The 18,007-nt window shown below is 32.8% G+C and overlaps 1 protein-coding gene across 3 annotated transcripts in view; it reads right to left on the minus strand.

The window, feature by feature from the left end:
• Window positions 1-14,759: 14,759 nt before the first annotated feature.
• Window positions 14,760-18,007, minus strand: part of LOC134688589 (dual specificity protein kinase TTK-like) — a 35,822-nt gene continuing 32,574 nt past the window's right edge. For 2 of the 3 annotated variants that reach the window (XM_063549397.1, XM_063549398.1), the window contains exons 17-19: window positions 16,888-16,972; window positions 16,268-16,374; window positions 14,760-15,316 (exon numbers count right to left, since the gene is read on the minus strand). In XM_063549397.1, coding sequence (XP_063405467.1) covers window positions 15,266-15,316; window positions 16,268-16,374; window positions 16,888-16,972 — 243 coding nt within the window. In that variant the 3' untranslated portion in view covers window positions 14,760-15,265. Of the gene's footprint in view, window positions 15,317-16,267; window positions 16,448-16,887; window positions 16,973-18,007 lie in introns of all 3 variants that reach the window. The other variant, XR_010101831.1, reaches the window with a different exon arrangement.

Consider the following 18,007-nt stretch of genomic DNA (forward strand, 5'->3'; position numbering starts at 1 on the left):
GTACAATATAATGTCTGTACTGGTTGGGTTAAGCAATCTTGCATACACCATGCCTTGTGAACTAGTACTCTTGCTAGCGCTAGTCCATATTTCGTCATGAAATTTCTATCAGGAGATAAGACACCATTTATATTTGCAAAACTTGTACTAACTTTCCTCGTTAATCCCGATCTTACAACTATTTCATGTTTAGCTGGTACTGTCATTGTTTCTAGTGATACAACTCTACTAGAACGAACGCATTCATTTTGTTCGTGAAACGGAATATTTCTACCACTTATTTCCAGAGATAAGGAATCCCAATCCCATTCACATCGAAAGGTTTGGAGAAAATTTTCACCAAGTAAATTATTTCTGACTCCTCCAACAATAATTGGAAATTGAACACAAAACTCATCAAATGATAATGTCATCACAGCAGTTCCTAAAACTTTTAAATCACCACCACTAGCTGTGATGAATCTGGTATCTACTGGTCTTAGCATAGGTCTACTATCAGGCAAAATATTTCTGTAGCATTCTTCTGTTATGAAAGTACATCTTGCACCGGTATCAATCTTCCAACTAATTGATGATCCTTCTATTTGACCATCCACCATCATACCAACTTTTCCAGGTATTTTCGTTAACATAGCTTCGTTGTTTTGCCCAATATTATCTGACAATAATTCATTGTCTATGTGTTTCCCTCGTAGATAAACAAACGCACCACCACTCAACCGCTTAGGTGTTATGTGATACTCTGGAGTTAAATCTTGGTCTAATAAGTGATCCAAGTCAATCTCCATATCACCCCTTTCAGTTTGAGTGGAACGTGTCGTCCTATGTTTATCCAAGGAACACTCCTTCAAACTTCTGCTAGGCCACCAGGTACCGTCGGTCGGAGCAGGGCCTATTGCTCCGACCGGTTTTTGTTTAACTGCTGGACGGTACCACCGCTAATCTGGGCGGTGTCTTCCTCTGGTACCGTCTGATTTGAAATGTTCTGATTGTTTGAATGTGTCTTACTCCAACAGTACTCTCTTCTGTGTCCTCTTTTTCCACAATTGGTACACTGTTTATATATCTTATTTTGAAATCTTCGGTTGTTTATCGGACTTTCTGAATAATTGTTCTTCTTTGAACTCGGTTCATAAACATCCCTTTCTTTTTCCACTGTATAAACATTATTTCTCTTGTTAACCTTGTTCACATTTCCTTCATTCATTCGAATACATTCTTCTTGCATGGCACTTGCAACAGCTTCCTGGAGAGTCCTAGGCTTACTTCGCCTTATAAACATGCGGAACTCCTCCGACTCACCGCAAGCGTCAAGAAACGATCTGATACTATTTTCTTGGACAAGTTCTGGATAAGATGGGTATGCACGCCTGTACAAATCTTCAATAGATTGCCCCAAATCTCTAAACGATTCCCCAGGTTTCCTTCTCCTTAGTTTTGCCTCTGCAAGGTAGCTTTCTTTCATGTTTGAATGTCCGAATCGTAACCCCATCTTATCTAACAAACTCTCCCATCTCATTTGGATATCTAAAGGCAATCCGTGCACAAATGTTTCTGCCTGTCCTCGCAAGGTTGTAACGAACACTAACCTTTTCCTCTCTTCATTCCACGCATTTAGTGTCGCAATGTTTTCGTAGAAAGTCTGCTAACACATCATCGTTACTGCCACTTAATGTCCGCTTTACCTGAACTTCGGATCGGTTAACTTGCAGAGATGATGATGAGTTCATCGGTACATTCCTTGCATTGTCTCGACTATGTGGAATGTTCTGGTCAAAGTTCAATTGCTTACGCACGGAATCTGTTGGTCTTCTACTGTACTCATTTTGGTTATCAAAGTGTTCCAGACGTTTTGTGGTTTCATTTATGAATAACTTTACAATTACCGAAACTAGAAATGTTATCAGTAGAGTAACCACCAATAATATAACATTTTGCTTCAGCCAACAAACAATGTCATGAAATGGAAATGTTACGGAAAAGAATCCGATCTCAAGTATCAAACTTAAGATAAACCAAATCCATCTTAGAACAAATTTCTTCCATTTATGATCAATTCCGGCTGTATTAGCATTTTGTTGTCTCTGGTTCATATCAGACATTGGTTTGCTCGAAATAAAAGATTCATCCTTCCAATTACTGCTACCGTCGAAACCACCCCACCTGTTAGCTGTCGGCACCGTCGAAAATGGGGTTCCAGGGACCGTCCGGTGTGCGGTTCTGGCATCTCCGGGTGTCCTTGGAATGGAATCGGGTACCCCTTGGAATTCTTGAGATGGTGAAAATAATCCTGGTGAATACTGACTTCTGTTCCTAAAGTTGTGTTCTCCAGAAACAGTTTGCTCTTCTCCAATGTTCGTAAAATCCATTGGATAAGTATTATAGTCAGTTCTATTTCGATCCATCTCCGTTAATAAAAAAACACAACTTGAACTGAAATTGTAACATGTATCCAAATAGTTTAAGTCTCACTGATATTCCAACAATTATTCTCATTATGAATCTAAAACTTCGTGTATGGCTATCCCACCGCTGCCACCATTTGTAGCGTTGTCGTTTTTGTATGGATTCGTGTTTGTCGATGTGTTATTTTGGTAGCGTAAATTACGTAAAATCCATACTCAAATGGCACAAAGAAAACAAACCACAACACAAAGTTTCAAATCAAATCACTATATTATCTGTTAAAATTTAATGTATATCAGTTTGACACAATAAAACAGTTGAACAATAATCCTAATTCACTAACACAATATTACTCTCAACACTTCTAGCTAACAATCTCAATTCTAACTCTTTCTATTACTACTATTCCACTCTGATCTCTCTCGCATCCCCTTATATACATATTTACAGGCGGTACTCCGACGGTTCCAAAGATGGGGTACCGGGCGGTTCTAAGGATACCGGCCGGTACCTCAACGGTTCTAAAGATTGGCTACCGGGCGGTACCCTGACAGTTTTAAAGATGAGGTTACCGGACGGTACCCCGACGGTTCCAAAGATGGGGTACCGGGCGGTTCTATAGATACCGGGCGGTGAATTTAAATGATATGATATGAAACCGTTCAAATAAATAAAAAAAATGGGCATTGCCCTGTAGAAATGTAATTTAACCCAAACGTATTAATAAAAAGATATCTTAAATAATAATAAATTATACAGTCAAACTAAAATCGCTACAGTTTATTATATTATTCACGATCATTTTAATTTTCTGACGAGATGAACACAAAGAATAATATTTCTTGGAAAAGTTTGCTATTATTGTAACCAAATTTAAATCGTAAAAATTTGCATTTGTGTTTAACTCAACAGATGATGAAAACGAAACACAAGAAAATTATGACTAAATAAACAATAAAACTTCCGACATTTTTACATCTTTTGGTATCTATTTTATAAAAATCACTCATACAGTTACTTGGCAATATTTTTTTGAAAAATATCGATTTTAGTTGAAATGATAGAAATTTTTTGAGTGAGAATCTTTTGAGTGTTGACTGTATATCCTTTCAATTAGATTAAACACACCAATGACTATCCTTTTATTAGATTAAATACACCAATGACTACCATTGCCATTAGATCAAACACACCAACCCCTATCCTTTCCATTAGATTAAACAAACACATGACTATCCTTTCCATTAGATTAAACAAACACATGACTATCCTTTCCATTAGATTAAACAAACACATGACGATATCCTTTCCATTAGATTAAACAAACCAATGACTATCCTTTCCATTAGATTAAACAGACCAATGACTTTCCTTTCCATTAGATTAAACAGACACATGGCTTCCCTTTCCATTAGATTAAATAAACCAATGACTATCCTTTCCATGAACTAAAATTAACCACTGACTATCCTTTCCATTAGATTAAACAAACACATAACGATATCCTTTCCATTAGATTAAACAAACCAATGACTATCCTTTCCATTAGATTAAACAGACCAATTACTTTCCTTTCCATTAGATTAAACAGACACATGACTTTCCTTTCCATTAGATTAAATAAACACATGACTATCCTTTCCCTTAGATTAAACAAATATTGTTTGTCTTATAGGTATTTTCCTCCTCTTTTTTTTCGGCCATGGCGTTTTCCGTTTGTTTTCGACTTTGAATGTTCCTTTGGTTTCTTTCGCCTCTATCATATGACTATCCTCATTATTAACATAAAGTCAACTCAATAATTATTAGAAGCCCTTTTATATCTTAAGCAAACTCAAAGATCATCGTCCCAAATTACGTTGAGTCAACCCAATCACTATACTCAACATTAAATTTAATGAATTTTATGACTATACTCATTAATATCTGTATTGTTTTGTTCTTAAGGCAGATTTGCTCATGTCGTCCTAATTTCTGGTTATTTCAATCACCAGTCATTCATATCGTTCCTCCAACTATTGTCAAACATTAGAATATTTTTTTCTTTTTTTCCATTTGTCAATCCCACATCACAGGATTTGTTTTTAAGATGTATAGGTGTAGATCAGGTTTACAGTCGAATTGTTTACTAATACACAGGATTTGTATTTTTAAGACGTATATGTACGTATAGGTGTAGATCAGGTTTACAGTCGAATTATATACTAATACACAGGATTTGTTTTTAAGACGTATAGGTGTAGATCAGGTTTACAGTCGAATTGTATACTAATACACAGGATTCGTTTTTAAGATGTATAGGTGTAGATCAGGTTTACATTCGAATTGTATACTTAAACACAGGATTTGTTTTTAAGATGTATAGGTGTAGATCAGGTTTACATTCGAAGTGTATACTAATACACAGGATTTGTTTTTAAGATGTATAGGTGTAGATCAGGTTTACATTCGAAGTGTATACTAATACACATGATTTATTTTAAGATGTATAGGTGTAGATCAGGTTTACATTCGAATTGTATACTAATACACAGAATTTGTTTTTAAGATGTATAGGTGTAGATCAGGTTTACATTCGAATTGTATACTAATACACAGGATTTGTTTTTAAGATGTATAGGTGTAGATCAGGTTTACAGTCGAATTGTATACTAATACACAGGATTTGTTTTTAAGATGTATAGGTGTAGATCAGGTCTACATTCGAATTGTATACTAATACACAGGATTTGTTTTTAAGATGTATAGGTGTAGATCAGGTTTACATCCGAATTGTATACTAATACAACACCGGACCGTCTCATGGTTCTTTCTTACTCTTATTGCAGATTTTATGAAAAATTCAGTCACTACATGCTCAGATGCAACAAATAATTCTCTCGACTTTGTAGACATAGTTTTGCAATCTTTTTCTGAAATATTCATTTTGTATTTCCAAGGTTTTTTTCTGAGTTATCTTGTAGTGCTGTGTACAAGAGTTTAAATGCTACAAGATCTGTCGCCACACAACCTTCAAGTGAATTGCTGTCAAGGAGAAAGAAACAAGAGAGAGAGAGGGAAAAGACTCATATAACAGTCACAGTCCCCGTCAGGGAGCTTAAACTTAAAATATGTCACTTGATGCTCAATCAAATCCAGAGATTCATAAACAACCTATGAAACTGGAGACCATAAAAGGGAGCAGAAATTTTGCACGATGAAGCTACATTTGATGAAAAGAGAAATGCTCTCTTTATTAATCAAGAAGTTGAAGAAGCTTGATCGGGGCCGAAACCGTAAAACATGCCTTGAATAATGATCTTGATGACTCTTACAAACCAACAAGGATCACTGATCCTGAATTCACCATGGTGATATACGTTAGAATGAACATTTACCAGAAAGTCCTTATGTAGTGGATATAAACAACATCACAGATTGACGTACAACAGAATTTGAAGAGACTCACAACATGCTTCATATTTGACTAAAAATGACTTACAAGTCACTAGTGTTAAAATTGCTATTCATTCACTGGTACCATTGAATCCAACTGCATGCCCCCATCATTAACTTAACTTAAATCAATGATTATCATAATGATTATCTCAAAGACTCTCCTCGTCATAACCATTAGTAAGCTTGTTTATCGTATAGATAATCTATAGTCGACTCTGCTATTCGAATATCTTTAGACAACTCAATGATAATTCTATTACATTATCTTTAATCAACTCAATGACTATGCTATTCCACTATCTTTAGACAAATCCGTGACTATGGCATTCTTTTATATTAAGTCTACTCAATGACTATGCTGCTTCATTATCCTTAATCAACCCAATGACTATGCTATCCCATTATCTTTAGACAACTCAATGACTATGCTATTCCATTATCTTTAGACAACTCAATGACTATGCTATTCCATTATCTTTAGACAACTCAATGACTATGCTATTCCATTATCTTTAGACAACACAATGACTATGCTATTCCATTATCTTTAGTCAACTCAATGACTTTGCTATTTCATTATCTTAAATCAACTCAATGACTTTGCTATTTCATTATCTTAAATCAACTCAATGACTTTGCTATTCCATTATTTTTAGTCAACTCAATGACTTTGCTATTTCATTATCTTAAATCAACTCAATGACTTTGCTATTCCATTATTTTTAGTCAACTCAATGACTTTGCTATTTCATTATCTTAAATCAACTCAATGACTTTGCTATTTCATTATCTTAAATCAACTCAATGACTTTGCTATTCCATTATTTTTAGTCAACTCAATGACTTTGCTATTTCATTATCTTAAATCAACTCAATGACTTTGCTATTTCATTATCTTAAATCAACTCAATGACTATGCTATTCCATTATCTTTAGTCAACTCAATGACTTTGCTATTCCATTATCTTTAGACAACTCAATGACTATGCTATTCCATTATCTTTAGTGAACTCAATGACTTTGCTATTCCATTATCTTTAGACAACTCAATGACTATGCTATTCCATTATCTTTAGACAACTCAATGACTATGCTATTCCATTATCTTTAGACAACACAATGACTATGCTATTCCATTATCTTTAGTCAACTCAATGACTTTGCTATTTCATTATCTTAAATCAACTCAATGACTATGCTATTCCATTATCTTTAGACAACTCAATGACTATGCTATTCCATTATCTTTAGACAACACAATGACTATGCTATTCCATTATCTTTAGTCAACTCAATGACTTTGCTATTTCATTATCTTAAATCAACTCAATGACTATGCTATTCCATTATCTTTAGTCAACTCAATGACTTTGCTATTCCATTATCTTTAGACAACTCAATGACTATGCTATTCCATTATCTTTAGTCAACTCAATAACTATGCTATTCCATTATCTTTAGACAACTCAATGACTATGCTATTCCATTATCTTTAGACAACACAATGACTATGCTATTCCATTATCTTTAGTCAACTCAATGACTTTGCTATTTCATTATCTTAAATCAACTCAATGACTTTGCTATTCCATTATTTTTAGTCAACTCAATGACTTTGCTATTCCATTACCTTTCGACAAATCAATTACTATGCTATTCCATTATCTTTAGTCAACTAAATGACTATGCTATTCCTTTATCTTTAGTCAACTCAATGACTTTGCTATTCCATTATCTCTAGTCAACTCAATAACTATGCTATTCCTTTATCATTAGTCAACTTAATGACTATGCTATTCCGTTATCTTTAGTCAACTCATTTACTATGCTATTCCTTTATCATTAGTCCACTCAATGACTTTGATATTCCATTATCTTAAGTCAACTCAATGACTTTGCTATTCCATTATCTTTAGTCAACTAAATTACTATGCTTTTCCGTTATCTTTAGTCAACTCAGTGACTTTGATATTCTGTTATCTTAAGTCAACTCAATTACTATGCTATTTGATTATCTTTAGTCAACTCAATGACTTTGCTATTCCTTTATCTTTATTCAACTCAATGACTATGCTATTTGATTATCTTTATTCAACTCAATGACTATGCTATTTGATTATTTTTATTCAAATCAATGACTTTGCTATTTGATTATCTTTAGTCAAATCAATGACTTTGCTATTCCTTTATCTTTATTCAACTCAATTACTTTGCTATTTGATTATTTTTAGTCAACTCAATGACTATGCTATTCTTTTATCTTTATTCAACTCAATGACTTTGCTTTTCAATTATCTTTAGTCAACTCAATGACTTTGCTATCCCATTATATTTAGTCAAATCAATGACTATGCCATTCCTGTATCTTTAGTCAACTCAATGACTATGCTATTCAATTATTTTTAGTCAACTCAATGACTATGCTATTTGATTATATTTAGACAACTCCATGACTATGCTATTCCATTATTGTTAGACAACCCAATGGCATTCCAGTATTCTCTAGTTATTTATTAAGTATTTTTAAATAAAAAACTTAAGACAATGATGTATATTTATTTCTATACAATAACAAATAGACATAAAAGAGAAGCAAGCAAATCTTAAAGCAGAAATACAGACATTTAACATAAGAAGTAAAGAAGTCTCAGAAGAACAGATATACAGACATATTAACATAATAAAGTTAGATGAAATTAAGCAAGTCTTCAAGCAGAACTACAGACAGTCTAAAATAATAGTACAAACAGTATACAACATATCACAGGATAAAAATTATTCAAATACATCAAGAAAAGACATTTAAAAGGTTTTTAAAGAGTGTTTCAACTGCATAAATATGAATCTTCAAAATAAATTATAACATTTATCTTTAATAAATTAACCGAATGGTAAGTGGCTGAAACAATGTACAATTAATACAGCAGTGTAGTAAATCACCCTTCACTAAACCCTATTCTATGAACTGAAGTATTTATAAATCACTATCTTTAAATATAAGATGTGATATGAGTGTCAATGAGACAACTCTCCTTCCTAGTCTGGTTACTGTTTATGGTTAATCATGCAAAAAAGTAAAACAGAAATACTGAACCCCAAGGTAAATTCATAAAGAAAAAGTCTATAAAACTGTCCAAATGAAACAAATGTGAGTACAAAATGTACCATATAACTTTGCCTTAATTTATTATTTATCATTAACTATTTTATAATAGAAGAAAGTTCTGGTTTGATTGCCCTTGACAGCTCTCCACTAGAGTCCATAATACATGAATGTAAGCATGTATAGATCACCATATCACCATCAACAATGAACAAAACAGTAAACTACACATATTAATACTTCTTAAATGGATAGGAACTTGGTGATATCAAAGTACCATTATTGTTTCTACTTATCAAAACTAATGAAATCATTTAAACATTCTGCTCTTTAAGTGATAAGGAAACCCCCTAATAAATTGATTTGCTTAAAAAAAAAAAAAGTGATTTCCAAAAAATACTGAACTCTGAGGAATGTTCAAAAACGGAAAGTCCCTTATCAAATGGCAAAAAATTTCAAAGACATCAACCGTATGGCCAGAAAGTGTCATATTCCTGACTTGGTACAAGAACTTTCTTATGTAAGAATGGTGGAATTAACTGGTTGTTTAAGGGCATACAATACAGTTTTGATCCTGTAATAAAAAATATACCTTCATGTGCTACTTTTTGAGTAAAATGAGGGCGAAATTTTGTATATTTGCTCAAAATTCAGATTTGTGGCCGTAATATCTTTTTCGAAAGAAAGACATAACTTTTTTGTTATAAAAGATAAACGCAAATTGTTTTTTGTTAAATAATCGGTAATTTCTGTATTTTATAAGTATCATTAAAAATTTTGCAATTTTTATCCAGAAATAACTCATGTTTATCATATGTTCATGAATAGAGGAAAAAACGTCATTTTTTGCTGCATGTTAATCAAAATCAAAAAAAATCCTCTATTTACAGTTTTATAAAATTTGAGTCACATAATCTCCCTGCAAAATGAAACAAATTGCCGTTTTGAAAAATAGGGGTCCATGAACTAAATTAAATCAGTTTGATTGATAATCAAAGCGCGAAAGCGCTGTAAAGGCAGTTAATTACAGGTTGTGTGTATTTCTAGTCCAGTTATATCATTATCTTCCATGGATAGAACAGAGGTGGTTTGTAGAATTTAAGATTTAGAGTTCTTTTGTACCTAGTTCACCTATATCTAGTCTACTGTTTACAGTATATTTTCTGTGCCTCCCATGAAATGCATTTTTAGCCATGGCCTTGTCAGTTTGCTTTAAATTTATGAGTTTGATTGTCCCTTTGGTGTCTTTCGTCCCTTTTCTATAGACATATAAGAACTTTTCCTTTTCAATATAAATAGACTATTTTTAATTATTGATTGTATACACATATTCTATGACTCCCATAAAAAAAAGTTCACAAAGATTGACTAGTCTCTGTACTGTGTGTATAGCAAGGACATCAAGTAACATAATGGTAAATGTACATAGTAACATGTCAACTTTTTTGATGACCATACCTGTCAACTGTCAGTTTTTGCAGAGTATTTCCCCAATCGAGCTCAAGGCTCCCAAATGGAAATTTTGTAAGAGCAATTTTGTCGACTATTTTAAAGAAAACAATTAATTTAACAATGGCTATGAACTTGCTAATGCACGAAGAAGCCAAAATCCACATTAGAATATATTGAAGGGAATCCATGGCAAATCGCCCCACTTTTCACTAACTCGCCCAACTTTAAAAACAAGGGTGCACACACTGAAATGTCTCGCCTTCTTTACTAATCATTGATATTATGTTGATAGTCCTAATAATAAAGCGTTATTACAACTGTCACATAATCTTAACATAAACCAAGATAACTAAACATTGACCTTTGAACCATGAAAATGAGGTCGAGGTCAGATAAACCATGCCAGGTAGGCATGTACAGCTTACAATTCTTCCATACAACAAATAAAATTGACTTATTGCTTATAGTTTAAGAAAAACAGACCAAAACACAAAAGCTTAACACTGAGCAATGAACCGTAAAAAATGAGATCAAGGTCAAATAAAACCTGTGCGACTGACATATACTAAAATAGATCATGAAATATTTCCATACACCAAATATATTTGACCTATTGCATATAGTATTAGCAAAAAAGGCCAAATCTCAAAAACTTAACTTTGACCACTGATGTTACCATGAAAATGAGGTCAAGGTCATATGACACCGGCCAGGTAGACCTGTACACCTTACAACCATTCCATACACAAAATATAGAAGACCTATTGCAATCAGTATAAGAAAAACAGACCAAAACACAAAACTTAACTATAACCACTAAACCATGAAAATGAGGTCAAGATCAGATGACACCTGCCAGTTGGACATGTACAGCTTACAGTACTTCCATACACCGAATATACTAGACCTATTGCTTATAGTATCTCAGATATGGACTTGACCACCAAAGCTTAACCTTGTTCGCTGATCCATGAAATGAGGTCGAGGTCAAGTGAAAACTGTCTGACGGGCAAGAGGACCTTGCAAGGTACGCACATACCAAATATAGTTATCCTATTACTTATAATAAGAGAGAAATTAACATTACAAAAATTTTTAACTTTTTTTTCAAGTAGTAACTGAACCATGAAAATGAGATCAAGGACATTGGACATGTGACCGACGGAATCTTCATAACATGAGGCAACCATATACAAAGTATGAAGCATCCAGGTCTCCGACCTTCTAAAATATAAACCTATTTAGAACTGAGCTAACATCGCCGCCGCCGTATCACTATCCCTACAATGTATGTTGAGCTTTCTGCAACAAAAGTCGCAGGCTCGACAAAAAAACTGCCCCAACCTGATTACCAAATCGCCCCACTTGTGAACTGTGATAAATCCCGTTAATATTTCTCCTGCCAACTGGTCCCACCTAATGGAAATGGGTGAAATCTAGATAAATATATTATTAACCAGGATGAATTTACATTTTTTTTTAGTAATGCCAACTCGCCCCACTTATGGAAAAAGATGTTATTCCATTAAATATAAGTTAAATTCCTTATATTGCATTTTGATACATTTAACTGGTTTCTTTTCAACTGTTATGCAAATAACTAAGCTTCAAAACTTACAGTTATTCTTCAACAATCAGTTTTATTTTTAGAATTATAGTTTCAGTATATATCAATAATAGTAATTAAATTAATTTTCGGTTTGTTTGTATTCTGTGTAGATTAGTTTTCGTTATAAAAGTGGTGCGAGTTTTTATTTTTAATTGTATATATTAATCTAAATATTACCGTTTTTTTTTATAAGTAGGGCGAGTTGACAGGAGTAATATTAAACATGATTTAACCAATTTCACATGTGGGGTGATTTGATAAATCAGTTTGTGGCAGTTTTTAAAAAGTGGGGCGATTAGCCAGTGGGGCAACTTTTCCTGCTTCCATTTGAAGGCCCCCTTGAAGGTTTTGTATGACTATATTGACCATCTTTCACATAAAACCCCCATGTGCATTTTGAAAAGTTAGCAGATATGTTTCTAACTCCAGGCAAAATCTACCGGTATGAATGAGAAAGAAGTTTTCAATTAAAGCTCTGTGGCCATAACAGCTGTCTCATTAGCATTTAACCACTTCCCATATTTACAATTAAAACAATAGAAGAAAATTATTCAACGCAAAAACAAAACTTACTTGTAAATATGAAATTCTCTTTACGGTATGAGTTTTTCTCAAGAGTTTGAGATTGTACAGTAGTACCTGTAACTGCTTATACCTATTTCTTATTCACTTTTGCTTGATAAACTCACTAAATATCATATACATTGTACCACATCTCCTTATTTTTATAAGCATTCCAATAACATGAACAATTGTAATTCAATTCTATATACCAAAGCAAAATGAACTGCACCACTTTCATTCACTAGTATGCGTTTTTTGGCAAAATACAAGTTCTTAAATGACACAATATATATTTATTGATAAAAAAATTAAATTTAGTATACAACTCTTTAACAGGTATAAAAAAAAGCACAGCTTTGTCATAACTTGTGAAATCTGTGCTGAAAACATAGACATTGATGGTATTTGAGTAATTCCATATGTGAAGCTCAACATTAGCTCGTCAGTTGGTGGTGGACAGTTATAGTTCCTTTCTGCAGGCTAGGATGAATGACTTATCAGGAAAACCAATTTCACAAATCAAAACTTTCCTTTAGATTTCTCCTACAATATTCATCCAGTTTAGTTCTTTTGTTTTAATTGGACACCGTCCTGATTTTTAATTTTGCAAAATATTCAGTCTCTTGTTTGCAAATGGAGCATGAAAATAGGATGGGTATGGCAGTAGACAAGTCTCTTTAAAGTGGGTTTGTGCCCTGAAAAAAAGTTTTATAACTTAAGTTTTTTTGAAACTTGTGCAACACACATACCTAAATAACTATAAAATAGAAGAGAGCATCATTCGTGTCAATGTTTTGTTCCTGTTTACATTGTCATTGATATTTTTTCAGAAAGCCTGAGGCATAACTCGTGAATTCCTGTCATTACATCCTAAATTAACATAATTACTGCTAGAATAATTATCAGTATGATATACGTACACTATCATTTTACAGCCCAAGTCTTCAGTATATATAATTGTTGCATTCATTCACTCCTGTGTTCAGTCGTTCAAAAATATTTAAACATCAACAAATGAACTTTAATAAGGACAAGAAAACACTAGAAAAGATACGTACATTCAATCCGTGTTAAAGAGTATTTGAAAGAGAAATATATCTGGTTAAACGATGTATAAAGGAGGAAAAATTGTAGACATTGCATTACGATGCTTTCTACCTAATAGCACGTGGATATGTTTACATATTTAGACTTGACCCAGTATGACCCGTACCTTGTAGGCCACCGCCGTCATTTAAACACTCGGTTACAGTCGTGTAAGACAGTAAAAAGCTTAAGCCTGTACTATTTGCGTGAAGTAAATGTTTTGTTCTGTACATTTAAATTGTTTTACCTGATAGCAAGGACGTATATCTATCCGTTTCCTTCTCAATTCACTTTGTCAAATCCTTCGAGCTTCTTCAAAACATACGTATTACTGCGCCGGAAGTGAGAAAAATATGAGAAATCCTCGTAAAATAATGCTATTTTCAATTTTGTGGAATCCATTTTGTTATATTTATTATACAAAGATAAAAAAAAAGTTACGATTAATCATGAATTTGCATATCATTATACGGAACGTTTATGGACTATTTTTTTAGCTGTAAATCGGCCATTTTGGCGGGAAATCATGTACACATACACACGTAGATTGGCTGGTACCCGATCGTAATGTTACACATCACATATATCAAATAGCTAATACCCGGAACGTAGTACCGGGAATCATGATAATACGTAGACAACATACATAACTAGAAACGCTTTTACGGTTTCTCGTTCATAAACCGAATTCCGCTTTGAATTATAGAAGATACAATATTAATCATGTCCAGTCGACTTTTCATTGTTATATCAACGTCTGAACTAATTAAAGAATCTTTAGATGTCAGATAACACTCGAAATTGACCCGACCTCTTTCCACACGGAATACACATAATGATAGTTTGTAGTCAGGTTGACTGCTTATAATGCAAAATACACACTAATAACAAGTTCTATAAAACGAACAATACACACTGATCGTTTCTTTAGTCCCCAATGTAAATGAAAGAAACAAAAACCATATTATACCATAAAAAGAAGAGGAGAAATTCGAACATTTCCGGATCTATTTCTGGCCAAAAGACCCCCTGCAAAGATTGCGTATGAAAAGATGAACCTCATGACTTAAAAGTCAGGCCTTAAAGCACTGCCTTTAAAAATCAGTCGAAAAATGCATCTGTTTCTGATATGTTACAGTTTGACGTCGCGAAAATAACATTTTACGTTGGCAACGTCATTACCTCCCCTGTAACTGTATCGTATGCCCTTAAGCTAGCCTAACCTCTCACTTGTATGACAGAAGCACATAGACTATTGATCCATCCATTAATTTAAAGAAATAACAAATATAGTCTTATCTTTTGAACCTGGATTAAAAAAAATAACAAATTTCTCTTCATCTTGTAATCTTAAATAATCTATAAATGTAAAATAATAGGATTAACATATATTACATAAGTTATATAAAAATTCAACAAAGCTTTTAAAGCAAGAAAGAATGTAAAAACCCATTTTTCTTCAAACTGATTTTGATTAAAATGCACTTCCTCCTCATTATCTATTTCAGCCACAGGTGGTAGACCTAGTCTTATTTTCTCATTAAAAGCATTGACACCTCCATGATGTCAATAGCATGTCTTCCTCCACTGACACTGCTAATATTCAGTTAATGAACATTTTCTTTGTTTTCTGGACATTCTCTTTCAGCTGACATTCCCTGAAATTTTAGAATAAGTTTGTTACAATTATCTTAATTCATCAAATTACTGTAAATCAGAAATTATTGTAATTTTCACATTTTTTACTAAAATGCAATTTTAATTTTTGCAATATTGAGAAAAATCCTGTACAATTCATATAATAAATGTCAAAATGCTAGTTTAAATTGTTGCGATAATTAAAACATCACAATCATTTCTGAATTAACAGTAATACTGTGGATTCATTGGAATTGTAAATACCAATTTTCAAGGATTAGAGAAAACCTACATGTTAATGGATATTTAATTTTGTTGTTTGCCAAAGTCTACATATTGGAAATTTGTAATTCGTTGAACATTTAATAACAATATACCTATACCCACGAATTCCATGAAAATTGGTATCCAACGATAAATCAACAGTAATCAATTATGTAGCTACAACACCATATCAAAATGTCCATAATTATTTTCTATGTTAAGCTGACGGTTAAATTTGGGTCAAAACTCTATTTTGGCATTAAAATTAGAAAGATCATACCACAGGGAACATGTGTACTATGTTTCAATTTAAATGGACCTCAACTTCTTCAAAAACTTCCTTGACCGAAAACTTTATCCTGAAGCAGGACAGACGGACAAATGGCTGCACAGAATGGAAAAATAATGCTCCTAAGTGAGGCATAAAAATGCCTAATATTTTCAAGTATCAGGTCTCACGATCATAAAACTTTCAAGCATGATTTTTGTACACAGACTCCAGAATCAACCAATCAAAATACTGGATTTCATGTTTTTGAGCATGATTTTTGTGCTCCGAGCACTGAGCAAAGTTTAATGACTTCAACCCCTGGCCTTGAAGGCATAAAACTTTGCTTAGAGCACAAAAATCATGTCTTTACATGATACAAATTAATAATAATCAGTAAGATCAAAGGATAAAAGTACAAATTGCCTGTAATTAATACCTTTAATATTTCCCTTCTTAGTAGACTGCGTAGAGTATTAGGGGAAGATACTTTATCTGCTAATCTCTCTACAAGTCTCTCTATTCTTTTGTCTACTACTGATGGTTCTGAAAGTAAAACAAAATGCAAGCTCAAAATATTGATCAAAACAATTACTTCTTTTGTCCACTACTGATGGTTCTGAAAGTAAAACGAAATGCAAGCTGAAAATTTGAACATAACAATTACTTTATAGGGTAAAAAAATAAAACCAATTGGATCATATACTGTGGATTCATAATTTTTCGTTGGATACCAATCTTCGTGTATTTCGTGGGTACTGGTTAACCACGAAATCAAATGTTCCACGAATGACAAACTTTCCGTAGGCCTGTATGTCGACTTTGATCGAAACCACGAAATCTAATATCCACGAACATGTGAGTTTTCCTCAATCCACGAAAATTGGTACCAACGAAAATAAATGAATCCACAGTAGTCCATTCTATTTTGATTGATTTTTTCTTAAGTTCTGTAAAACACAGTTAATTTCAGTAATCAATAGCCATGTTGTGATTATTTTTCTTTTTTTTCAGAAATGTTGATAAACTTATCAGCAATAGCTGTAATCAGTGTCTAACCTTCTTTTTTCTCTCTCTTCAGATATGGATGGTGAAGTAAATCTTCAATGCTTGGTCGAACTTTAGGATCTCTGATCAAACATTTCTGTAAATAGTAAGAATAACATATCTTTTATATAATTGAAATCTGATGGATTATATTTGTTTTGTTTTCATATTGTACAATTGCATGTTAAATATTTTTAAGTGTAGGGGAGTGCAACTAATAAACTATGCAACCATTTCTTATTGAAAAAAGAAAATCATATCTACTTTGTCATTTAAAATAAATACCCTGACTTGTGAAATCAGTAAATGGGACTGCAAAATAATCATAAAAGTATAGAAACAATGATAAATTTTAATGCAATTTGTTTGTAACAATAATTTTCATTGGACATTGACAAATATTTAGAAGGATAAGATTCCATGTTCTACCAGTCAGTAAAAAAGAAAGCCACCATTTTGAATTCTGATTTTTTTTGGTATGTAATTTCTAAAAAAAATAATCAAAGATGCATACAGATATTGCCATCTAGAGTATACATATGATCTCACATTGCTGTATACTATTAAAAGAATATGCAACAGTTTCTTAGACTTTTTCATTATTGGCATTTTATGATTAAGTATTTATCAAATGGAATTTATTTTAAACATGTGGCATTAGATTGGACATAAATGTATTGTATTTTAAGCTTAGCCTTTGAAAATCTTAATTTTGCTTTCACAACTAACCGTTTACCTAGCTCCATTCATATCTCTAAGTAAACTCAGTTTGCAACAGCAAAATCTATGTTTTACGATGGCCAAAATTAAAATTAAAATACAGTTATCCCCTAATTTATTTTTGTTGTTGTTTTAAACTTCTTTATACATATGCTTTCTGATACATAGGTATGAAATCTCTTTTATTGAATTTTCTAGATAATTTCTATTCACTCATTTATACCTTGTTCCGACCTTCATGACATCCAGCAGACGTTTGTCCTCTAATTCAGGGAGGGAGAACCTACTTATCTTTATGACATCCAGCAGACGTTTGTCCTCTATTTCTGGGGAGAGAACCTACTACTAACCTTTATGACATCCAGCAGACATTTGTCCTCTAATTCAGGGAGGGAGAACCTACTTATCTTTA

The sequence above is a fragment of the Mytilus trossulus genome, chromosome 10 (assembly GCF_036588685.1).
Source record: "Mytilus trossulus isolate FHL-02 chromosome 10, PNRI_Mtr1.1.1.hap1, whole genome shotgun sequence".
Classification (NCBI taxonomy): domain Eukaryota; kingdom Metazoa; phylum Mollusca; class Bivalvia; order Mytilida; family Mytilidae; genus Mytilus; species Mytilus trossulus.